At 45.0% G+C, this 26,224-nt stretch overlaps 1 protein-coding gene across 2 annotated transcripts in view; it reads right to left on the reverse strand.

Moving 5' to 3' along the window:
- Glis3 (GLIS family zinc finger 3) overlaps positions 1-18,408 on the reverse strand; it is a 422,638-nt gene extending 404,230 nt beyond the window's left edge. Inside the window, exons 1-2 of one of the 2 annotated variants that reach the window (XM_005352104.3) lie at positions 18,335-18,408; positions 4,467-4,950 (exon numbers count right to left, since the gene is read on the reverse strand). In XM_005352104.3, the coding sequence (XP_005352161.1) occupies positions 4,467-4,854 (388 nt within the window). In that variant the 5' untranslated portion in view covers positions 4,855-4,950; positions 18,335-18,408. Of the gene's footprint in view, positions 1-4,466; positions 4,951-18,334 lie in introns of those variants that run through there. The other variant, XM_026781690.1, reaches the window with a different exon arrangement.
- Positions 18,409-26,224: the final 7,816 nt, after the last annotated feature.

The raw sequence follows: 26,224 nt of genomic DNA on the forward strand, positions 1-26,224 counted from the left end.
CTTTGGTATGCTGAGGCAGGGGGATCACTTAAGTTCAAGGCATGTCTATACTGAGTTCCAAGCCTTCCAAGGCTATGTAGTAAAATCTTGTCTTAAATAATAATAATAATAAACTAGTTATTTTTAATGTAAAGGAAAAAAAAGACTGAAACACTTGAGACCAAACAATGATTTTTTTCTTTTTAATAAGTAGTTTATTGCCAGGCAGTGGTGGCGCACACCTTTAATCCCAGCACTTGGGAGGCAGAGGCAGGCGGATCTCTATGAGTTCGAGGCCAGCCTGGTCTAAAGAGCTATTTCTAGTACAGTCTCCAAAGCTACAGAGAAACCCTGTCTCGGAAAAAAAAAAAGAGAGCGAAGTATTTTATTAAAGAGCTTTCTAATTTAAGTGGAATGACTGGCTGAGGCCCTCAGGAGACTGTTTAAAAAGTACAAAATTGAGAGAAATGATCCTTTTCTCTTTCTGCCTTTTATCCTTCCTCCCTCTTCTCAGAGGCAGACTCTGGTCAGAGCTGGACTGAGGCAGCCACTGTGCAGCCAAGAGGAACACTGCATGGTCCCAGGCCCAGCAGTAGAGAGCTGCACAGCCAACACTGACCCCTAAGAAAAATGGCCTTATAACAGGTTCCGGGCACTCGAAGATGTAGCCAACCGAGTGTCTCTGTTTTTATGGGGCCCTCGGGCCCAGAGAAACACCTAACAGACGTCGATTGAGGAGCTGGGTGTTAACACTTCACCGCATTTATGTACTAGCAACTTATTAGCGGCTTTAAAGAGTAATATTCATAAATTAAAAGGAAAAAAAATAACATACCTAATTGATTTATAATTTTAGGAGGGAAAGGCGCTCCCATAGTATACCCTACCGCTCCCCAAACCTTAGAAGGAGGCAGATCCCAGCATGCTCACTGCCTGTTCACATCTACTTCTTGGCTAAAACTGTAATGAGAACGCCCGGCGTGGTGACTCAACGCCAGGGATCTCAGCACTCAGAAGGCAGAGACGAGGGCTGCAAGGCTGGCCTAGGCTTAAAGTGAGTGCCTGGTCAGTCTCTGAGACTCTCTCCAAGAAAACCCCAAATGTTGAACAATTAAATAACTTTAGAAACTGAAAAGTAAGCTACCCACAAAACTCCAGAACTTTCTCACCTCAGCCAGATCTTCGTACCGACTGAGTACGAGCTTCTCACTCCTGTTGCCCCAAGCTCTTAGCAACCACTGTCTCTACAAACTTGACTACTCCACATCCTTATACAAGAGGACTCACAAAATGCATGTGTTTGAAGCTGGTATAGTTCATTCTACACAGCTTACTCAAGGCTTATCTGTCATGGAGTGTGCTAGAATGTCCTCCCTTTTCAAGTGCAGTACACACGCATTACCACATTGTGTCCACATGCTCATCTCGTGATGGACACTTGCACAGCTACCTTCTGGCTACGGTGGAAACTGCTTTCAGGAAAAGGAATAAAAAGGGGGTTGCTTTCCCTGAGATCGCGGCTTCACTGAGGTCACCAAAAGGAATGTAATGAAACTGACTGTGGAAAGCGCTCATCCTCTCTGCTAGCATGAAGTTTGCCTGGTGAGCAAAGAATGTGGTGCATCTCTCTGATTCCTTCAAAATTTAAAGCATCCTAGGCCTTTTAAAGTTCAGTGATACCCCGATGACCTCGAGGTACCATTTGAAACCCACACCATAGGATGCTGAAGCCACCGTTACCTTGTTCCCAGGTTATTGGGATGTAATCCTTAATCAAAAAATGAATAAATAAATAACACTGTCAAACCTACACTTCACACCAGTGTTCCTCTGTAACATGCTCAAAGACTTAAATTCTCTGGATGCAGTCCCAAGAATTAGTACAATCGTTCTCAGGACTCAGAAAGTGCTCTTTTTATTACTGTGTAAACTCTACACTGTTCCAAAGCAATGAGATTCCACTGTGGTCACTTTGTGTGACTTTACCTGAACTACAAGGTGCTCACACGTTTGGTGAGACATTATTCTTGGTGTTCGCGTTGGGCGTTTCTGGATGAGATTAACATTTACACCAGCAGACTAAGGAAGGGGACTGCCCTTCTTTAGTGATGAGAGACTGCATCCAATCAGGCCTGAACCGAGCAAAAGGTTGACCCTTTCTCTACATGACAGGCAACCCTTTTCGGCATGGTTGCTTTTGAACTGGACATTGGTTCCTTCTCCTTGCCTTTGGACTCACAGTGAAATACTGGCTCTTCCTGAGTCTGGAACGTGCTGGCCCTTAGACACAAATTTTAAGGCGAGGACTACATTTTACTAGCAAGTCTTCCAGAACAATGGTTCCCCCACAATCTATGTCCGATGATTATTTGTTGAGCAAATGATCAGAAGGAGTACAAACAAGCCCACACCATTGGCTGTTGACTTGATTTATGAATTCTGACAAGATCAGTAAGGGACAATTCCACTACTCTAGAAGGAACAATTCAACTACTCTGGCCTCACTGAGACCATAATACTATCCAAGATGCAAGGATGAGAGGAATAATTTTAGATTGTCCCCAGCTTCTTATCTGTGAGAACTCATGCATCAAGCATGTTGACAGGAAGCCAGGCACTGTCTACTAACAGAGCCAGCAAGCCTCCGGGGAAGAACTGGGAGGCAGTACTTGCTCGACATGCATTACAAGGTATCCTGGCCATGACGACACACTCAGACTCACTCCACCTAACTTCCTGAAGTGCATTTCAAGCAGGATTATAATGATGACGTCTATCAAAGTACCATTCCTGACGTCTATCAAAGTACCATTCCTGAGCTCTTTCTTAGTGTCCCCAAAGTGCTTGTTCTTTTTGGACCTTCATCAGTTAAGTAAGCACAACCCACATCCCAAGATGGTGCAAGCCATCTCTGAGTCCATGTTGGAAAGCAGCCCCACATGCTGCCTGACACATACGTGACATGAGAGATGCAGATTGGTAATAATATCACCATTAGCACTGGAGGTCACACGGAGAAACACGGGTGCCTATAAAAGCAAGCTGTAGCTCGCTAGTCAAGACGAGCTGAGAGGTGTCGCTAGGGCAATGCCTCTAAAACCCAACAGAGGCAATTGGAAGGAAGACACAGTTCTCAGCTGCATGGGGCCTAACAGTGACAGACTAGTCTGGAAAGAGGCCCCAGGAAAACTTTAGCTGAACTTAAATACCAGTACCTCTAGGAGAGCAAACAACTCCAAAGAGAAACTAAGACTAAATATAATTTAAGTACAAAAATAGATAATAAAGTGTAAGACCAATATAAAAGCTACATTTATGTTTCCTGTTGTGGTGGGGTTTTTTTTGGATTTTTAAAAAAATCTCTTCATTTACACCAAACACCATAGACACCATACATCTTACACCAAAATACACAGACACCAAGACAAACAATCCTTTGGCTACAGGTCTGTTATAAATCATTATTCACATTAATTAAAAGCATAAGTGGCTGTTCAGAAGCCTGCCGGTAAATCTATTGAACAAGATAAGCATTTTAAATACAAACATTTACTACTAAGTGGTAAAGTACCTTAAGGAATATACAGAGTGCTATTTTACATAAAAAGCTGTAGCTACGTAGGATACAGGCTCTTTTTCTTCCTAGCCTAAACACGCACACCATCTGCAACATAAATTCATTAAGTCCACCCCAGTTGCTGGAGAAAATATCTTTCAAATACTTTATTAGTCCTCAACAACTACTCTTTAATTTGAAATATATGGCAACCCAATTAATACTGAGTTAAAAGCACACAGTGTATTTCAAATTATCCAAATTTTCTAGTCCCTCACAAATTTTAAATACATGTTTATTATTCTTGGTGGGGACAGGGTCCATCAGTGGAGCAGTTGCCTAGTTTGTTATTGTAAAGGCCATGGTTTCAAGCCCCAGTATAAAGGGGAGTGTGTTGTGCGTTATTCCAACTTGATTCCCTCTGTTGATTTCACTCTTAATTTTCTTATTTATATTAACTTATTCCTCTTATTACTGGTTATTACAGTGTCTCCCTTTTAAGCCTTCCCTTCCAAGCACAGCTTTTCTTCTAGTACTTCTAACACCAGCACAGGTTCTGGTTCAGCTCGGTCCTCCAGGGCTGAGAGAATCCACCCCTCTACTCCCAGAAGCCAAGACAGAGCCACGTGTATGCAGAAGACAGACTTCATCGCCTTGCTCCTGCCCTCCTGCCACCACCTCCTGCCCTATTTCCCTTTGAAGCTGAACCTTCTTCTTTACCTGCCTCTCCGCTTCACATTCTGAGGGGTCACACACTTGTGCCTAGCATTCACACACAACTACACAGCCAGCCCCTTAGCAAACATGAGACTGTGAACTTTGACTCTGACGTTAACTTACACATATTTTCTATAGAACTCGCTGGCAGTGAAAAGACATAGGGGAGATAAAATTATCCTGTTTTTAAAAGATTTCAAAATGACAATCCTACCTTTCTCGGGATTCGGAGAAAAGAGGTCTCCAAATTCTTGCTGTTTGGGCTTTACAGTAAGTGATGCGGCCAAGCCACGGGCCTGAGTGACGGGAAACTGAGGCTTCCCATTGGTGAGTAACTGTCTCCTGGGGCTCAGGGCGGGCAGGTGGATGGGGCTCAGGGCCATGTTGCTCTGAGCAGCCATCCCTGCTCCAGAGGACATCCTGAGGTGGAGGCTGTTAGCAGGACTTCCAATAGCGGGGCTGGGTAGGCTGGCACAGGATGAGGGGCCCGGAGTGCCCGAGTGGGCTCTGATGGGAGGAGTATATTGACCACTGAGCAACCCAGGCCCCTGTGGGTTTCTTGATGGCCGATGGAGACTCATGCCACATGACCTTCCATTCATCCTGAAAGCCCTAAGGCCAAGATGGTCAGTATCCAATGGCGCTACTGATCCTTTCAGGGTAAGTCAAGTAATGTATCCATGGGATAGGTGATAAGTCTGTTTAAAACAAAAACAAATACAGGCATTGGGAAAGGCAGAACTGAAAATAAGACACAGCAATTTTTCAGCTTGTATAACATTCATACCAAGACAAAAAGAAACACAGTAAGCAAACTGGCCTCTCTCGTAGAACATGATCATAAAACACACAGATCCCTGACAAAGACTTTCTATTTCTGCATTCATGGGAAGCTTGTAGTATATGGGTCACCGAATCGTCCTGTTTACCACGGTGCCCTCCTCAACATGGTCCTCTCTCAGCAGCTACCATCAGTCCTATGAGGACTGCTCCCACGAGGTAACTCATTCTATTCCCAAAGGACCTTACACTTCATTTTCCCCACAGAGTCTTTGGAAACCCAGAACACCAGCCTTTGGGGACTGAGAGACTCAATTTCTGATGTCCCCAGTCAGCAAATACAAAGCCAATATGACGTTCATCCTAAGAGGAATATTTTCATAGTGTCCAGGTTTGCAGAAAGTCAGAATTTCTAAGCCTGGGGATTTTAGTTTTTGTCATTCCTTATGCTGAAATACTTACAGCAGCATCAAAACCTTTGATCCATATTGACCCTGAATTATGAAGCTAGAAACAGACTCAATGTTACAATACTCCACCTTCCGTGTGAGGGTCTGGGAAAGTAGAGAGTTATAAACAAGACCTCCTGGAAAGCGCAGACAAGGAACCTAAAAGGTGGGGTGCCAGTATGTTCACAGAAAGCCTACTGTATACGTATATACATAGTGTTAACGATCCTACGATGAAAGCAGAAAAAAAAAATACAAATGTGTCCACAGAATGCTACTCTTTACTTGCATGTAATGCCATCAACACTCCTTAGGGTAAATCACTAAGGAAGGCTCTCCCCACTCCCCAACCATTCACTCTTTAAAGTAGGTGTAAGAAGTAGCCAAGAGACACCATGGTGCCTCTCTACTGAAAATGTCTGAAACAGCCACTATGTATCTTTTACAGAGACAAGATAGTCACAGGAGTAGCCACCGCTGAACAAACACAGGAAATGAAGACTGAGAACAAGTCAATAATATCCATATGTCCTCAACAGGAAAAAAAAAAAGTCGGGGTTTTTTTTATGCTGTGGGATCCACCTGAAGTCTTGAACAAATATTTTCAACTCAACACCAAAAGATCCAAGAGAAATGGAGGCACCAATCATTGTGGGAAGGCTACCGAGGAATGAAAACTTCTTCAAGGACATTGTTTTATTTCACCATTTTAGGAAATAAAATATACTCAGATGTTCTCCGTGCTTTCCATGAAATTTACCACGCGTGCCTACGCTGAGGCACTTTGTGATTCAAATGTAAGATCAGAATGTGCTCTTTACTTCTCTGCATTGCCAAGAAACCCACCCTTTGATGACAGTAGCTTTGCCACCCCTAAGAGACACCCAGAACTCTCTCTGTCATATATCTGCCACTCCCACTTCCCCTGCCACTACAGGTCCTGTTATCCAAACCTGCATGACTGAATTTCTTCATGAAACAGTAAGAATAGAGCTTGCTACTCAACTGGTCTTAAGTCAGTTCTTCTTTGACTCTGGAAAACTCCCTGCATATTGTCTGTTGTGTGCACATCTGTTGTGTGCACATCTATCGTGTGCACGTGGAGCTACACTGTATTCCCTACCAACCACTCCCTTTGATCTTGAGCAAGAATCAAACACATTATCCACTCTCCGCTCATTCATAAAATAGTGCTTTCTAAGCACTCTGTACTTTCAGAGGAAGCATTATTCAGTAGCTACCAAAAAGGGAAAAAAAGCAAATAAATATGCCATATTGGCCAATTTTTAAAAATGAAGAATGGTCCAAAATGACTGGAGTCGGTTAAACCATGTCCAAGTGGCAAGTGTCTGCAGATCTGTTGACTGTGCTCATTTCTGTTTTATTTTGTTTTGTTTAAAAAAAAGTAAAGAAGAGTCATTTTTGCCCCAGCAGCATATAAAGCAGTTCTCCTCAAAGTCTGGGTCAGAAGCGCATCACTAAGAATGCCAGCATTGGGCGTGGCCATCAAGATCTGCAAGAAGGGAAGGTGAGGGAGCAACAGCAGAATCAAGCATCAGGCTTAATTAATATCATACCGATATGTCGTGCATGAATATTTATTTTGCCTTATTTTTTATAAATGGCACTCCTCTTTGAAATAGGTTTAAATAAGAAAGAACAAAATATACTTAACTTTTATATCTGAGAAAAAAAGAAGCCCCCCAAAAATGACATGATTAATATAGAAAAAAAAATTAGGCAAACAAGCATTTAAGTTAAGCAAAACCACCCATGAGATTGGAAAAAAAAGAAAAGACATAGTGGGGTGGGGGGTGTAAGATGAAAAGAAATAAAGAAACTATACGGGGAAACATGCCTAAAATTAAAGTTTTCACATGAATTATGTCAACAAATCTTTGGAGCATTCAATGCTAGGAGCTAGAAAATCAATTTGGTTTACTCACAGTGTAACGTTTTCTATACTTCTGAGCAAAGTCATTGATCACAATATCATTTCAAGCCCACTGGATAAGAAAGAAGAAGTAAACCACTTGACTTTAGGAAAGACCTATGTTCAAACATCAGTGAGAAGCTCTGAAGAAGTCAAGGAGCCAAGACCTAAGTCACAAGCTCCCCGGACTCGGTTCTTCAACACTAAAAGCCTGGGAAGGCAAACACAATCACTAGGGTCTTTTGATAGTCTGTTTTTCCTAATAAGATAGTCTGTTTTTAGATAAGAAGTACTACTTTAAAAAACATTCACATTCTACAATAACAAATTACTATAACAAACCTATTTCTTTATGAATTAAAGCCAGAGGAACTGTGTAGACATAGAACTAAAACAGTAGCCCTCTCTACCAACCCAATTAAAGACTGTTGGGAGGGCCGGGCCTTCCCTAACACCATGCACAAAGACAGCACTAACCAAAAACAAAGGGATGCAGCCCAAAATTTAGATTCTGCTAGGAAAATCAAATCCCTGGGTAATACATTTTACCAGGAAAATTTTACTGAAACTTTAAAAAAAAAGATGCATTTACTTATATTTTGTATTTGTTAGTGTTGTGTTTGCACCATTAGCCTGACTGGTGCCCACAGATCTCAAAAGAGGTCAGATCCCCTGAAACTGGAGATTATCAGCAGTTGTGAGCTGCCATGTGGGTGCTGGGAAACGAACCTAGGTCCTCTGCAAGAGCAGCCTGGGCTTCTAACCTCTGGGCCATCTTGCCAGTCCACTCTTTTTATTTAAAAATTTTCACAAGCTTCTCCTCCATCTTAGGCTCAAACATTCTACTCAAGACTACCAAAAAAAAAAGAACAAAGAATTTTTAAGGAGAAAGACAAAGAGCATACAGAAATATCATGTTCAGGATTTTCATATATGACGTTCTGCCAAACTTAGATTTTTATACCCCATTGGGTCTCACAATGAAAATGTTCACTCTGCTAATGAGTTACTAAATCTTTCCTTCTGACCACTTTCAAACTCTTAAAACACTGCTGTAATTCAGGTCAGAGAGGAAATGGAAACTTAAGGTAGAAAAACCATTTTAATAATCCCACTCTTTCTCTGGAAAAGCATCAACTTTGATCAAAATTCAAAATCGTGCCTCAGTCTCCTTCGCAGGGCTCCAGACACTGCTCCTCACAGATTAAGAGAGATTAGACAAACGCAAGCAATGTTAACTCATCCTCTCAAGAGAATTCCAGAAACGAGTTCTATAATGCCTATTTACAGCCAAAGGCCCTTTCTTAGTAAATACCATTAATAGACTCATCGAGAGTCATAATTCATCTGATGAGCCAGTTAATTATTAATTTTCATACATCATTTCATTTCCTTAGGCTACATTTAGCCTTTGTTACATTTTCCATTCCTTATGCTGAGAGCATTTCTTACCCTGCACACACACACACACACACACACACACACACACACCAAAAAAATCCTATTAATAAAGCACAAATAACGATCAGGAAGCAAACTGATCCTGAATATGATAATTTATATATATATGCATATAAGCAAATGTGTGTGTGCACTGTGTGTGTACCACGTGCACGCGCGTGTGCATCCACACGTAAGCCATCTATGACATGCTACTCTTTTCATTCTCTCCTTTTGGGTTAATGATTGTATAATTTCATTAAGCTCTGTCATTTCAGCTTCACTGCCTTCATCATTTAATAGGCCCACGCTATTCTCCTGGGCTTCTCCTGTTACTGCTTTTCGTAGCCAGAAGAATATAGAAATGAAAAACCTATTGATGGGTAATATAAGGTATTCTCATGCACTACTGCAGTGTGAAGCAGATTTTTGCAATTTAATCAAGGACAGGTAGAGCTGAATGTTCTTATATCCCAAGAGTTCATTTTAATAAGCAGAATGTACCTTGTTCTAACACAGGTGACTGACTCCTCCGTAAAGACTGTATAAACAAAAACCAATCATGTAAGTCATTTTATTGGCAACAATATAAACACAGCTATATTAGATGTCACCAATAAATCAGAGTGATTCTTGTCGGCAATTTCAACAAGAGGAGAGGGCAAACACGGCTCCCTGACATGGGAGGATATTACGGAGGAACTACACGGGCCGTGGACAGTATCATTTCTCCGGGCCAAAACAGGTATGTCCTCTATTACGATGAATGGACCCACAGCAAGACATAGTTGTTTGTACGAGTTCCTAACTGTATGCACGGAAACCAACAGAGTCACAAAAGTTTCACAAGAAGAAACTCACATTTGAGTTGCAGAGCAGAAACTCAAAGAAGCGTATAAATCTTTTCACTCAAGTACTCTCAAGGCCAAATGAAGACTGTAAGAATATTACCACATTTATGTTGAATATCTGTATATACCGATGTTAAACAACACACTCTCTGGTAAGATGAAATCAGGGATCTCACTTTACCACTAATTAATGAGACAAATGAGTGTTCCCAGGAAGCGTTCTACCCTAGTCTTCCAAAGACCACTCACAAAAGACACTATAGCCTGCATTAGGGCCTCTCTTCAGCAGAACCCATGATCCAAACTCTAAACAAACTAACGATCAACATATTGTAACTATTCCGAACTCTGAACTAACCCATGATCAATATATCATAACTATTCTAAATTTTATATTTATAAACTGTCTCTAGAATGAAGATTAATTTTTATGCAAATGGAATAAAATAACCGACAGTACATTTTATATCGAAGTCTGTAGCTATGATGTTTACAATGTGGGGCATGAGCATGGCCAAAGCCTAAGAGTGGAAGAAGAGGAGGTGGGCGAACCATCTAGTTCAGAAGCCCATCCTAGTCAGTCAGTCTGACGGTCAGAAGCAACCTTCTGAAGATCCAGGCAGTGGCTCTGAAGACAATGACTACAGACCAGATGCCTGGTAAGAAAATCCGAACCTTCAGAGAGACCCCGTTGGAGACCAGCAGTGAAGCCAGGCAGCACCTCTGCCCCCAGAAAGCATCTTCCACACCTGCGTGCATCCACAGGCCTCTCGCGGTCTCCTGCCTTACCCAGTGTCACTGGTTTCAGCAATAATTATTGAGAAATTTGCCGTCACTTTGTCTCAGTCATTAACTAGTCAGTCAGTACAGAAAGGTCTAGAGAGCTGTGACCCTACAAAGAATGGCCAGTCAGTCCAAAAAATAATCATAATCATAATTAGATTATTAATCATCAAATTAGGATGAAGTTGAAACCAAAAACCTTCGACATGTACAGGGATGCTCGGACAGGCAGTCATGGGCTGGCGATGCGTTGGCACAGCACAGGTAGAAATACGCTGAGTTCTTAAGCCTACAGTTACCAAGATACTCATTCCAAAGCAGTGCTTTACAAACTGGGCAGCAATCTCCTGATGGCCTATGGTATCAGTTAGTCAACAGGGAAATTTTTTTTATATATAAATAAATAGAACAGACTGCAATATATTTGAAGCTATCAGAGTACATCAAGAGTAATAGTCAAGAACTGTTCTGTTTCACCTCTTTGCAGGTGTACCCATCTGTATGCACACAGTGTGTTTTGGATAAACACTATAACTTATGGTGGGTCAAAACGAAACAAAACCTGGTGTTCAAAAATCATTTGGACTCTTTGCTGGTACAAACACCTACAAACAGCAGCTGTGGGTACAGCCAGATTTAAACAATCAAAGTAAAAAGAAATACAAAATGGTATACAATGTAGAAAATACTTGAAAGCTTGATACTTAAAGTTTTTGTCTGGTTTGGTTTGGGTTTTTCGTTTGTTTCTTTGTCTGTTTTCTTAAGACAGGTATTCTCCAGGTAGCCCTAGCTGACCTGGAACTCCCTTTGCAGACCAGACTAGCCTTGAACTCAGAGATCTTCCTGCCTTTGCTTCAGCTTTATTTTTTTTTAAGGTCAAACAACATAAGGCTATATTTCAACCACTGCTATCTATCACCTCTCAACATAGAGGAATTGATCATTTGTGCTGAAAAGTAACAACTGAGCGACCAATAGCATCAGCATCAAAACAACCAAAAATGGAGTCTGATGGGTCAGTGCGAAGGTTATGAACACTGGTTCCTCTTCAGAGTTCCAGGGTCCAGTTCCCATCATCCACATGCCAGCTCACAGCTGTCTGTAACTCAGTGCCAAGGGGTCAAATAAAAAAAAACCCTATCTTGCCTTCCAGACATCAGGCATGCATGTGGTAAACAGACATACATGCACACAAAACACCCATACCTATAAATTAATAATAGCAATAATTATTATTTTTAGATCTTCCCAGTTGCAGAGTGTAGACATTAATCCCAAGAATGAAGTCACACCCTGATTAAAAACCAAAATATGCAATAGCTATATATTAACAAACTCAGTTTTTTTTTTTTAGAAGAGTGAGCTGTTTTGGGGTTTTTTTTTTTTTTGAAACATGGTCTTAATATGAGTTAACCATTAGATCCTGAGATGAGGAATCTAAAACTGAACAGATGAATTCATCCCCTATGACGTCACCCCTGCATTAATTACCTGCACCACTGGGACTGAGTCCCATGTGGCCATCATTTGAGACACAAAGCCTTCTTCTTCCAAACCTGGAAAAGCGGTGGAAACTGACTGGAGAATATTCTTTGTAGAGAAAACAGGAAAACCCATCCTCACACAAAGAGGCACAGGCGAAGGGAACTATGCCTAGACAGAAAGATGGCTCCTGGTCCCTCGGTTTGTATAACCTACCACTCCGTCCACAGGAATGGCTATTTTAAGGTTAAAAATCACAACTTTCTCAAAGGGGTAAGAGACAGCTACCTATAGAAGATTCTAGAAGCAAAACTGATCGTCCAGACCCAAGAGTCAAGCTCTGCCACACGTGGACTGAATGATTTCTCTCCTTGGCCACGGTGACTCAAAAGTAGCCACTGTTAGGTATTTTTAATCGTTGGTAGACAGAAGTTTTATACAAGTTAATTCTGTCCCCTGACATCAGGGAAGAAGTATGAACGTCCACAACAATGACTCGGCCTTTACCCAACATGACAACATATTTATTAAAAATCTTGTTTAAACCTTCGTGAGTGACTAAGCCAAGTTACAGACAGGAGTGGAGCCTATTGGTCATGCTGAAAAGGTTGGGAAAACATTAATCTACTTCTTCACACATAAAAACAGAGCCCAGGCCCCTACTTGGTTTTCTGTGTACAGTCTTCAGCAGGCCTAGAAACGAAACTTGGAAGCTCTGGCTCAGAACTGTTAAAAATCACTGACGTTCAGAAGTACTGGTCACTTTATCAAGGAGCCTGGGACAAGGTCAGATCTTGTGCTCCAGCCTATCTCCTCATCTAAAGTTCCGTGAGGCTTGCTGCCCCTGAAGGAACGAGCAGCCTTTCATGTTCTTGGCCTAGAGATCACAGCCGACAAGAATGGCCCACTACTTTCTTCATCTCCGGGATGTGTTCAGCGACGGGGCGCACCTCTGAGGTTTCAAACCTTGCAGACAAATCCCCCGATTTTGTTCCCAAAAACAGAAAACGACTGGACTTTTCCTCTAGCACGCTGCCGTGAACCCTGCTTCCAGAGTTCGCAGCCTTCCTTCTTTTTCTGGGTTTGTGTCTGATGTGTGCATCTATGTATGGAGTTTGTATGTATGCAGATCAACATGGAAAGGTGCATGCGCACACACACGTGGGAAACAGATGACAATCTCTGGTGTTAACCCCAGTGATGCGCTCCACCTCCTCCGAAACAAGGTCTCACAACTGACCTAGCGCTCAACCAACGAAGCTACACTGAATAGATCCTCATTGCCTGCCCTCCCCTGCCCCACCCAGTGCTGGTGTTACACATGTGCCAACGTGTCTAGCATTTTTACATGGCTTCTAGGGTTAGAACTCGGGTCTTGCTGAAAACGTGAAGAAAACATCTATTTCTTCACGTGGTCCTGATACTTATGAGAGTTTTACCAGATGAACCACCTACCCGCCCATTTTTACTCCCTCCCCAAGCCCATTTTATGTCCTTCTTACTATGCCCAAGTTAGTCTCCGTGTCTCTGTCAAATGAGGACACCCATACTATTGTGCACTGTCCATGCCATTACAGAGCAATAAATGAAGAAATATATGTCATATTCTCAGGACAGTGCATATACAAGGACCTAAAGAAGTCAACAAATGTTAACTGTTTTATTCCATCCACATTTCTCATTTTAAATTCCTGCCATTTTACGGTGTGCTGTGCCTATCTGCCTATGTGTCATTTCCTTGTCTAAATTCTCACTTCTTTTGAGTTTTAGCTTATATCTGAAATCCAACCAGCCCTCGTATGTAGAGACCATCATACACTGTATTTACATATTTGTCCTTTTCACATTTCAATACTAATTTATACATACTTACTACATTTATGCTATCCATATGATGCAGATCATATTGTGCAGAAAATACAAGTGAGATATATAATTATAGCCTGCCCTTATCATTTCTTATCTGAATAAATACAGTATAAGTGACACGTGACAGGGCAGTAACGAGCCCCATGCTCTGTGTCCTGTAGATCCATTTAATTACAGCTGTACGCTGTCTAGTCTACCCTATTCTACTGTCTTCCTCTCTCTAAGCAGGAAAACATAATGTAGAAATCCTATCCCATCCTCTGGGCAGACACAATAGTCCTACCCAAACCTTGACATTCTGGTGGACAACGTCCATGGTCAGTCCAGTATGTTTGCTATGGAGTGGTGACCCTCACCCCAGTGCTACCAGTGCATACTCTTCAGCCCTTTTCCTGCTCACCGGGAGTCACACAAGGCACGCAGGTACCGAACTGCTGACAGGTAGACGTAGGACCCACTTCGCTTGCATTTCTCCTTAGTTCTACCATTTTAAGTAATGCTCACAAATACTTTCTCTAAGCCAAACTGTTACCATCTCCTTTAAAGGAAAAGCAAAATTACCTGACCGACTATAAAGTAGTGTGCAGATCAAACAAAGCTAGAACTATTCCAGTTGCATAAAGATACTTGTTCAGGAAAACTCACATTGAGAGCTAGAAATGAGGGCAGTGTTATCTTAAACAGTAATTCTCTATCTTCCCAACGCTGGGACCCTTTAATACAGTTCCTCATGTTGTGGTGACCCCAACCATAGAATTATTTCACTGATACTTCACAACTGTAAGTTTGTCACTGTGATGAATCGTAATGCAAATACGCTGTGACATGCAGGATAACCGACATGCAACCCGCAAATGGGGTTGCAGCCCACAAATTGAGAACCACCGCCTTATAGGAAGGCAGTCACTGAGGGACTTCTGAGAAAGGCTCCTGGGATGTTAGTTTGCTGGGCGTGTCCTGTTTATGAAGCTGCCAACAGGTGTGATCTTCCAGATGGATATTTTGTTTACGGCAATAAAAATGCTGGCTTTTGTATCAACTCTGCCTAAAGTAAGTGGGTAACTTCTTTACTCCAGCATCTTCTAGAAAAATTCACCTCGTCTTCATGTCGTTTTGTCTCTAGCTCCTTGACTAAGAATACCATCCTATTTTTATCACAAAGACTACCCGTGTGCCTTTTCCCCCTTCAGTTCTGAGTTTATGGACCAGTCAAACACAAAAGGGTTAATTCTGTATTGACACCTTATTTATAATAGAATTCCTCTATAGAAAAATAATTGCAGAAACACAGGAAATGACTTCTCCAAAGATAAGAGTGTGCTCCGGTGCCTCTTCCTGGATTCACTCCCTCAAAAGAACTCCTACAATCTGGGAGATTTAAACACTAACATTCCAACACCAATGACCAGCAACTATGACCTGAGAGGACGATGCAGACAGAATATCCTCAGGCCTATTAGGAAATAAATAATGTGATTAGGAAGAAGGTAATGTGAACAACCGACCTGTCTTCCGAAACTGTAGAGTGAACACCTCTGCCACATAAAATTAGGGCTGTTAGGAAACATCAATTCCATTTATTTAAACCTCCCCCTTCTTTTTTGCCCAGGTAAAAATTCCATACTAGGTAGAGTCTGGAGCGCATCCAAGAAACGGAGTTACTTTTTGAAGTAAGGACCACTTTCTCCCAAGCAAACCAACCAACCCCAGTTATCTGAGCTCTGCTAATCTGAGTGGGTCTTTGGCAGAAGCATTGGGAGAACTGATGGAAAACCAAATAGAATCAATGAATTGGAGAAAGGCCACTCTGCCCAGACTGACCTTAGAGGAGTAAGGGAAGAGGGAATCATCCCAGAGCACAAGGAATTAACTAACACACTCTCAAGAAGGGCCTAGTCCTCCTGGCATGGAAGAAAAAGAATAAACAAAGTACCAATAAGAATGGGGATAATGCCTCCTTCAATTCAAGGGGGAGTGGGGCTGGAGCTAGTCTTGAGAACTGTGGCAAATTCTAGTAAAGTAATTAAATGTCAGAAGTTCTCACTGGAGAAAGGGGGGAACATACGGGCTCACACAGTTCCCTCTTTAGATCAGGTCTTTCCAAGCACAACCTTCATTATTTTCCCCGCAAACTTTTACAGGGTGCACCTGCTTTGTGGAGCCTCACTGCAAATGAGAGAGAGAAAGCGGGGAGTAAGGTTTAAACTAACACGAGTTCATTTTTACCATTTAAAAAGTTCCTAATTTAGTTTAAAAAGTGAAGTCCAGTGGGCAAGGAGACATTTGGGGAACCGACCTGGCTCCCACCCAAGGCAGAAAGCATGACTCATCAAAGCTTCAGAGCAGACAGAAGAGGCTTTGCGTTTGTCTTGAGTTCGCCTTCCGGCCAAGAACCGCTCTCAACTGAGAAACTTCAGTGTTTTTCCTGGATGCTTAGGTCTGGCAGGGGTTCTTGGGCAAAACCCCTTGAGTCTCAGAGTCTTGATTTCCAGGTCCCCTAGGCCTTTTTAATGGTTACCTCTGGGGACTCCTGGTCCCCAAAGGGAATTGGACCACTGGGGGGAGCTGTGCAACTTCTCTTTCCTCGCCAACTCTAGGATCACCAGGGACCACCAACCCCTATTCTCAAGAGATGTTGCTGTCCTAGAAAGAGACTGCAGGATTGGGAAAGGGTACACTCCGGGAGAAACAGGGTTACAATTGCTGGAGTGTATAGATCCTGTGGACATTGCTCCCTAGGATTCCGGAAGTGGCCCCCTACCCTCTATCCCATAGGACCAAGTTGGGTTCAGGGAAGAAAAACCAGGAAGAGAGGTACACAGGGCAGAGGAGCCTAGTTGGCTGTGGGGCTGCAGGGCCGAGATGTGTGGTTCCGCAACAGTGGGTGGAAAGCCCTCCGGGGGGCTTCAACACCCTCCCCAACACACAGACACATACACAGAGGCACAGAGCCACAGACGACTCACAGACACACACACCTTTGCCCCGCGGGGGTCCTGGGTCCCCTGGTCTTCCCCGAGGTAAGTGAGGGGAGGGTCCGGAGGTGGGGGCGCCAGGGCCCCTAGTGGTGCTCGCTGCACCCAGCCGCCCCCGCTCTGCCCCGCCCCTCACCCGCTGCGTGTCAGCCAGCCAGCAAGCGAGCGAACGCAACAAAACAAAACAAACTCGTGCCGGCTTCCTGTTGTGCAACCCCGTCCTGAGTAAGTCGGGGGCAGAAAGGCCGCCGCCAGCCGCCTGTGAAAAAGCCGGGACCTACCGAGGGGACCCATGGGTCGGAGCCCCGGAAGCCGCACTCGGGTGCGCAGCGCCGCGTACCCCGCACTCTGCCCGCATCCGGACCATGGTGCGAGTGCCCGAAACCAGGTGTTGTTTTACGGTAGCCTCCCAAACACATTACATACCAAGACCAAGGGCGCGACCTTTCCCCAAAGTGTCTCCCTCCAGGTACCTACTTGAATCATCCATAGGATGACAAATTTGCCCAGGCCAAGGTTTACAGACATTTGGGTGAGTTCCTCGTCCCCTGGGTGACTTGTCAGCTCTAGTGAGTAACTTGGAAATGTCGCTTGGGGCAAGGTGTGTGTCTAGGATTGCCAACAACTCACTCACGCTTTCCAGAAAGTGGTCCCGGCCGACTTCAAAATAGACACAGGGTCATTTATAGGGACCAGAGTCTTGAAGCGGGACAAAGTCCCCAAGACTGAGACATTTTCCAAACAGTGCTGACATTTTTGTCCCGGCCCATAAAAAAATGTACACGCTAGGTGACGAACCCGGCGGGGGGTGTTAGCGTCTGAATGTGTCTGCGATTTCGTGGCGTGGGAGGTTATAGTTGAAACTTGGCAGATGCGCATCGCTGCTCCTCTCCGGACTAGAAGCTCTATCCCGGAACCCAAGGACCTTCCTGAACAATGGGCACACCAACTTGGATGAAACACAAAAGTGGAAAACAGCCTTCGTGGCGCTCCACAAACACGTGGAAGCCGGAAAGACAACTACTGTCCCGACTGTGAGCGAAAGACCTCAGCTCACTCCATCACTCCCCGCTTCGCCAAAGTTTCCCCAAGTATGACCCCGAGGGATGGCGCGCACCGTGCAGGAGCGCTTGGTAAACTGGCCCTGACTGTGTAGCCTTCTGGAACCTCTATTTTCTTTTAAAAGGCACAGAGACTCTTCCCTCACAAGTGAAACTTCAACACCTTGCTGGTTTCCTTTCCGTGTACACTGGGCGCTCTTAGGCAACTGACAGCCAGTCTGACGGCTAAGTGAATATTACCATCAGCCTCGGTAAGGTGTGCCTAGGTCTCTAGAAGCCCTGAGTATGGGGAGTTGGGGTGCCTGTGTCCTCAAACCCGCGCGAACGCCACCAACCCGGCGAGCACAAACTATTTCTAATCCCGAGTTGCATCTCTGCGACTGACCGCCCCCACACTCTCTAGCGCCTTCTCGCTCCGTCTCTCGCCTGCCGAACAAAGTTCCTATGGCATCCACTTACCAGGTAACCGGATTTCCACAACAAAGCTAGGCGCGCGAGTCTCTTTTCCCCGCCAGCCGAAGCGTGACAGCACTGGCGACGAGTGGGTGGGGGTTGAGCCCCTCAGCGCTCCACGCGGGCTCTGCCTCCTTCGGAAATGAAAACTCGCATCCAAGCCCAGAGCCGGAGCTCGGAAACGCGGCCCGATGGCCGTGCGTGTGCGCGCGCGGCTGCGACGGCGGCGGCCCGGGAAGGAGGAGGCAGGGCAGCCGGCCGACTCTCGGCATCAGCTCGCTGTCCCCGCTACATACAGACACACTCCAACCATGTCTTTACAAAGTTGAGCGGCGACTTTGTGCCTGGCCCTGGGTGCTCTTCCTCGCTCTGGACCAAGGGGATGCGTGGAATCAGGGTCCGGGCTCGGGATGCTGGCTGTTTGAGCTGGGTCCCCGCTGGAGAGCGCCGGTGCGAGCCTGGACCCGGGCCCGCCGCGGCCCCGAGGTGCGCGGCCCCTGGCTCCGGTGCCCTTGCGCGCCGCGCTCTGGGCTGCCCGGGCGGCGCAGTAGGGACGCCGGCTGCAGGGAGAGGGGAAGGGGGAAGAGGGCGGGAGGGAGGCAGCCGGGCGAGGAGTGTGGATGTGTGTGCGGCCGCGGGCCGGCCGGCAGCCAGCTGCTTCCTGAGTGTGAGCGCCGGAGGGGGCGGGGAGGGATGGGGGCGGGCTCCTGGTCACCAGGCCAGCTAGTGTCTTCCTCTCCACGTTCGTTCGCACACATGCTCCTTCCCATAAAACTCCAGAGCGTGGTAACCGCAGAGAGACTCTTCACCTTTCTGGACCTATTTATTTGCCTTTCTTTTTAAACCTAAAACTATGTCAGTCTTCTACAGGACCCGTTGTCAGATCCTAAGGAACAAGAAAGAAAATCCTTGTAGTAAAAAGGGGAAAGGGGGAATGGAAACAAAAAAGTGAACGATGGCAAAAGGGACCCAAACGTGTGGGATTGGATGCTGGTGACTATTTCAAACCTGGCCGTGGAATACAGAGAGGATCCTGTGGCATCTTCCAGGGGGTAGAGAAGCTAAAGGATGGTAAGAAGGGAATAACCAAGGTTTCACTTGAAGACAGGCTGGGAGGAGTGGACGCACCCTCCTCGAAAATGTTGCTTGTAGTATTTTCCTCAGAGTTCAGCACCCCAGCTTTGTACCCCACCTAAGTTGTGATTCAACTGGTAGGCTTGATCAGAGCCCCTCAGAAGCCTGTCACTTTAAAAAAGACCTACTGTTAGTGGATGCACTACGGATTGCCACAGACAGCAAAGACTTCCAGCTTGGAATGCAATGTGTTCATTGCAGGCCACATCCCCCAGTTAGGCCTCTGTGCAGTGAGTCTTGGTCTATTTCTCTCTGTGGCTGAAATGAACAAGGTGTCACAGACACTTAGAAGACCACTCACTAGTCTGGGGCTTGGGAGATAGCTCAGTCCGTAGTAAAATGTTGTCTTAGGAGTGTGGAGATCTGAGTTCAGATCCTCAGAACCTATGTAAAAAGCAGAGCATAGTGGTGCACACTTGCAATTCCTGCACTGGTTGGGGGGGGGAGTGAGGGTGGACAGGCAGATCACTGGAAATCACCGGCCAGCCAGTCCAGCCAAATCCGTAAGCTCTGGGTTCAATGAAATATTCTGCTCCCCCCCTCCAAAAAAAAAAGACAGAGAACAGGATCAGGGAAAATACCTACATGGACCTCTGGCTTCCACATACATTCACAGATTTGTGCGCACACAAACACCAAAACACACGTAAACACATACGGTATACACAGCGAATATCTCTCGGCCTTAGAGTCTAGTCTGCTACTGTTCTAATAAAATGTAGAATTTTAATAGATGCTGTGGTCAGTTAGAAGCCCCTAAGGACACAAGTGATTTAGCCCAGAATACCAAACCCAAAAGGTCGTTGGCAGTTTTTGTGTCTTATTTCAGCAGAAGCGTTACCACTTCTTAATCTGTGATGATAAGCAATATCACCAGGGGAACCCTGGTTTGCACAATACTTTTTCTTGGACCTTATTAATAAGGTCCTCTTTTTTTTTTTTTTTTGGAGGGAGGCACAAGAGACTATAAAACACCGCGGTATCCATCAGCAGAACTAAAGGGTGAGGGAATCAAACAGTAAGCACTATGCTATGTCATACTGTCCATTTCCTGCTTCTCCCTCTGGTCTTCATCTCCTTCTAAATACAAATGCCCAAGTCCAGGATGGCAATGGATGGGTTCAACCACACATAAGACAAGAAAATACTCATAAAATGAAGCATGCAGCAACATCACAAAAACAAAGAAACCAAATGCTGGAAATTGCAGTGATTATTCCATTGTGGCTAGTTATTGCAACATGCCTGACATTCACATAAAAAACCCATCCTCATGAAGTCTGCAGGAGCAGAGCAAGCTGCTCAAACGCAAAGCATCCTGGGAAACTCTGCTCCTCACAGGCTTATGCCATTCTCCAGGCAGAAGCAAAGCCAGAGTAAAGGATGAAAAAGTAAAAAAAATAAAATAAAAACCAACAGGAAAAAATGAACACTTTGTCAGCATTTCGGGTAACATTGAAATGCTGTACTTTTGATGCCAGAATGGTGAGATGATGCCTCGAGGTCTGAGGAAGCTGCTGAGACCTTCTCACATGATGGGACTATCAAAAGCTGCAAGAGAAAATACGTGGTACTTTACCCTACTTTAATCAGTTACTCATGGAAATGAGATTGCGGGGGAAGTTATGAGTCATTAATTTCTCCCAAATTCCCTTCTTTATTTTGAGCACAGGAGCGGGAATGGCATTTTATTCGGGTGACATTTTCATGAGTCTCTAATATTCCGAATACATTTGCCACTAAATCGGTACAGCGCTTGGGGTAGGAGCAGAAATGGAGCTCGGCAGTGAGCTTACAGTCCAAGAGTTACAGTGACTCTGGAATGCTCCCAGCACAACTCTGGAGTGACTCAGAATGAGATCGGTGCTTCTTCCAAACTGAACTGGTCAGAGGCGAGGGATGAGAGGCAATGGGAAAGGAAGGGAGGGTGTTCACAGATGTCATTCTTCAATTCTCATCATCTGTCCTTAGGAATCATGCCTGGCAGCCTTCCAGCCAGAGAAGTGGGAACGGCAGCCTAGCCAGCATCTTCCTTCCCTCTTCCCAGAGACCCACATTGAATTCATCTCAACCCCTGACTCAGGACAACTGACTCAGCAGACAGTGCCCGGCTGCCAGCTCAAGTGGACCTCGTCTGTCCAAGCACTGAGACCGAAAGAATTAGACTTGGCAAACTCTGGAGATCGGGAAATGTTGCTTAAGGCCTTCGCCTGCACCTAGGATAGAGGAAAACCTTACGGATCTCGAGTAGATCACCTCTTCTTGCCTCAAAGCCATGACTGTGAGAGAATTGCCGACACAGCTGGGTGTCCTGGCCCAGAACCCCTGTGTTCTGTCAACATTGTTGCCCTCCAACATAAAGGGATCCTCTCTTGACCTTATTACAAGCACACTGGAAGTCCCACTAGTTGCTTCTTTTTGTTGCTGTGACAAAATATGTAACAAAAACAGCTTAAGTAGCCAAGAGGTTTGTATTGGCATTGTCCATCATGACAGAAAATCAGAGAGATGAACGAGGTTGTGCGCCTCACTTTCTCATTTCGATGCAGCTGAGAACCCCGGCCCGTGGGATCATGCAGCATCAGGGTGGCTCTTTCTTCCTCTGTTAAATGTCTGTGGGAAAGCCCTCAAATGCACACCAAGAGGTTTGCCTCCTGGCTGATTCTAAATGGAACCAACAGTGAAGATTAGCCATTATACACGTGTAAAAAGTCCACAGTCTCTTGGAATCAATGTTGATGAAGGCAACTGAGTGTGCAGAGAGGGAGGAGGAGGAGGCAGGAGTAATGGCCTCCGGTGTAGCTTGGAGCAGCCTGGCTGCTTGAGCTGGCCTTCGGGAAGTGGAAGCAAAGCATCCCGCAAAGGCAGCTATGCCTCAGAGAGGCACAGAAGGCACAGATCCTGCACAGCTGCAGACTCAAGGCTAAAGTCAAAACAGGCATTCATCGCCGTGTATCTACAGCCATCCAATGCCCCGACTGTTACATGTGTGAATCTGAGCCATCTAGCAGCGGTCCATTTACAGACTTGCGGAGAGCAATGGTCAGGGCCATGTACCTGTCGCGTACCCATAGCCAGAAACAAATCTGAACTGCAGTTGGCAGATAAGTTGAGCTAATAGCACCAATAACTGTATGCCTAGCTATTAAAACACAAGCTCATGCACGCACTCACACCAGCTGACAAGAGTCCACTCAGGTAGAGATGCAGTGGAAAAAGTCAGTGTTTGCCAAATTAAAGAAGGGAACTAAATGTGTAAGATGGAAATTTTCCATTTTCCCTTCCTGGATGAGTAGTACAAAAAGCGGGATCCAGCAAATTTCATATTATGTTAACTCATGGCTTGATAGGCTAATAAAATTTAAGCTGCTCTCACCACAGGTATGGCTGGCCCAGACTCTCCTTACCCATCAGTCACTGATACTGTTTTTTTTTTTAAAAAAAAAAATCTCATTTATACTTAAGAAGGGACTTTTCTGAGGTCAAAACTTTACATGGGAGTCTAAAATGTATCACTTCAAAGGTAACTAACAAGAATATTTTTCTCCATATGGTTCCTCTCAGTTTCTTTTGATGAGTACATCTTTTTTCTTCCCATTTTGTGTAAGCTTTAGGAGCATCTCAAATTCTGCCAAGACCAGTGGGCTCTTTTCTGCCATATTCTTAAATAGTATTTGCAGGGGGCTTACCCAGATAGAAATGAATCGTAGCTGTATACAGTACTGCATCACGATTCCTCTGCTACTCAGCACCAGTACCAGCTACCTTCAGAGTTGTGAAGATGAGCATCTCTGAAGAGATGTGACCTTGTTCCTAAGCACCTTCTACAAAGGTGACTATAACTCACCTTTCTTCATAGGTTAACACCATGAGCTAGCAGGTAACAAATGCTCATCAGATGAGTGGTTTTATTAGCAAGGAAGTGAAAGAATGGCAGAGACGGTGCCCAGCACTCGCTGCTTGATTTTGTCTGTGTGATCACTTCAGCGCTGGAAAAGACTCTCAGCATCTGGCGCTTCTCCTTCAGCAGGCACAGGCTCTTCAGCTTTTTGCCTCCTTGGGGAAGAAAATCCAAAATCTCCCTGCCAGGCTTTATGTTTGGAGGTGGTCCTGACCTGAGGCCTTCTCAACGGATACTCACTCCGGCTCACCGGAAACCTGGTCACTCACATCGCACTTTGAGTTTTATACAGAAAAGAATGGCATCCTAAAAGTGGATGAAAAGGGAGGAAATGAGAATGGAGGTTACAGGGAGGTGGGTTTGCTTGGTAATGAGATGGAGGAAGAAGGGTGGGCATCACTGGGTTCACAGCTGGGTAATTGGACAATCTGGGTGCTCAGAAGCAATACCATTTGGTGGCTTCTCCTAGGACTCTCCCTTGAACTGCCTGAGAGAGCGTTGGGATAAGCTTAGACACGTTCTACACATCCAGAATTGCTGGGACACGGACCCCTGGGAAGCTCTCAACATTTGTACACTCTTCTATTCTCTTAGACTCTTGTAGCCTGATACTGAGTATGGTTTTAATGTCTGTTATTCAAATGACCAGCTGTCCCCCAAACATACCTGTTCATACTAAGGGTGTCGACCTCCTCCTTCAGGCCAGAGCGTTCCTTAAAGGTACAACCCCACTGAGTTCTCACACCAGCCCAGTGAAATCCAACCAAGTGCAATTTCCATTTCACAGACGAGGAAACAGGTAGAGGGGCAAAATACCTTCCCAGTGTCTCAGCTCTCCTGGGAGTGGCCGGCTTCAAACAGAAGTCTCCCCCACAGTTCACTGCTCCAACTCCTTCAGGGCAGCTAAACCTGCCTCTACCTCCTGTTTATTTGCTCTTGCCCTCAGGCAGGATGTTGGGAGGGGGTGGACTTTGGAATCAGAAAACCTGGAAATCCCAACTCAAGACTTATTCGAAGACTGTACCCTGGCCCACTGGGGACTACAGTTCTGCTGTCTTTGTAAAGACTGGGTAGGAACTGTGCCCCAGGCAGATAAACAAATTTGTACAAACTGGGGTTTGCCTGTTGGTAATGGTCTCAGCAAAACAGCTTCAGGGCAAACTGACTCCACCCTCCCCCCCCCTTCCCCAGCTCCTAGGAGGGGCTTGAGAATTCTAAGAGCAATTCTACTCAACCTCGTCAAAGTGACACTGGCTAGCTAAACTGACCTTAAACCAACCAAAACAGGACCTTCCCAACCCCTCCACCCAGGGGGGCATGGAGTTGGTTGGAGATCAGGCTTATGATCCAATTTGGCCTAATGTTAGGTGGAAAAGAATGTTTTTTGGTGGAATCTAGGGGAAGCAGCCATTCTTCCTCTGTGTTGTGCAGAGTCAGGTAAAGCTGCCTTCCTCTGTTCCTGCAGAGAAAAATGATACTCAGTGCCTGCAGGACAGGCAACTGCAGAAAATGCAAACCTGGGCCTGGATGGCTCCACCTCTGATCTCCACCTTGCTGTTTAACTTTCTCATTTATGAGAACTGTTAAGTTCCTTTTATTGTTTCTTATATGCAAGTAACGACCTATAAAAGTACCTAAGGTAGCAGAGGGACCACGGGAGATATAAAGATAAGCAGGACAAGCTCTACCACCCAGTAAACACTGCTATCGCTTTTATAGAGTAAGAAGAGCCTGGATTGAAAAATAAGAGAAATGCTGTGGTCCAGGTTCTCTTTGGGACTCTGCAGTCATTTGGATAGTATAACATTAAAGAAGGACATTAATCTCCCCCACAATCACACAATGGCTCTTTCAGATCCACTGGTCAAGCCTTGGGGGTCAGACAGAGTGACTTATCCATTTGCCTGACAGACAACTACCTTGAAAAAGAAAAGCTGGGCCATTTCTGTATGCTTCCAGTTACTGGTTAACAAGTGCCTCCCCAGCACTCTTCTCCTGAAAGAGAATGTATGCATTCCAAATTGCCTATGGCAATTGGACTATTTTTTTCAATCCAAGGTAAAGCAGAGCCCCCAGGATTGCCATGGAATGGCATTTAGAAACAGTAAAGGAATCAGGAATCGTTTAGCGCTGCCTGCTCACGAGTCTCAGAATCCCACCCCATTGTGTGGTAGCTGCTGGTCCAACTTTCCAAAGTTTGAGTTCGTCCTCCACCACCGTTCCCACTCCCATGCTTTTTCGGTCCTGTGTTTTGTAGCTAAATGACATTTAAAACTCTAGCTGTAGAGATCACTTGGGGCTGTTGGCATGCGTGTCAGGGGCAGAGAGTCCTTAGATCCTAGATTGAATTTAGAGGCCGGCAGTTAGACCATTTGAACTCGATAATAACGATGCTATCTCCGCAGGTTGCATAGGTCAGAAACATTCTTCTTGTCACTGCCTGCTCTTTCCTTCCAGCCAGAAGTGGACAAAGGGAAAAGAGCAGAGGCATCAGGTTACAAGTGGTCAGTGCCAGGCACAGTGCAGTTACAGCAACGATAATGGCGTATGTTTATCAGGGGCTTATTCTATGCCAGGATCGAGCATCGAGATCCATGGTCCCATTAAACTTTTGCAGAAACAGAGCTAAGAAGTGTCGGGGAGGAGATTTGAACTCAGCCCTTCTGGCTGCAGGTCACATTTTTTTTTTCAGGTGCATTGTACTCCACCAAGCACAATGTAGCACAAGACATTGATAAAACGTAGCAACATAAGTTACATGTAAAATTTAAGACCATATGTGCACTGCATATGATTTGTCCTGTTACAGGGACCTCCAGGTGACACCACTTTCTAAAACCAGAACAGACAATCTTACCAGC

The sequence above is a fragment of the Microtus ochrogaster genome, chromosome 8 (genome assembly GCF_000317375.1).
Source record: "Microtus ochrogaster isolate Prairie Vole_2 chromosome 8, MicOch1.0, whole genome shotgun sequence".
Classification (NCBI taxonomy): domain Eukaryota; kingdom Metazoa; phylum Chordata; class Mammalia; order Rodentia; family Cricetidae; genus Microtus; species Microtus ochrogaster.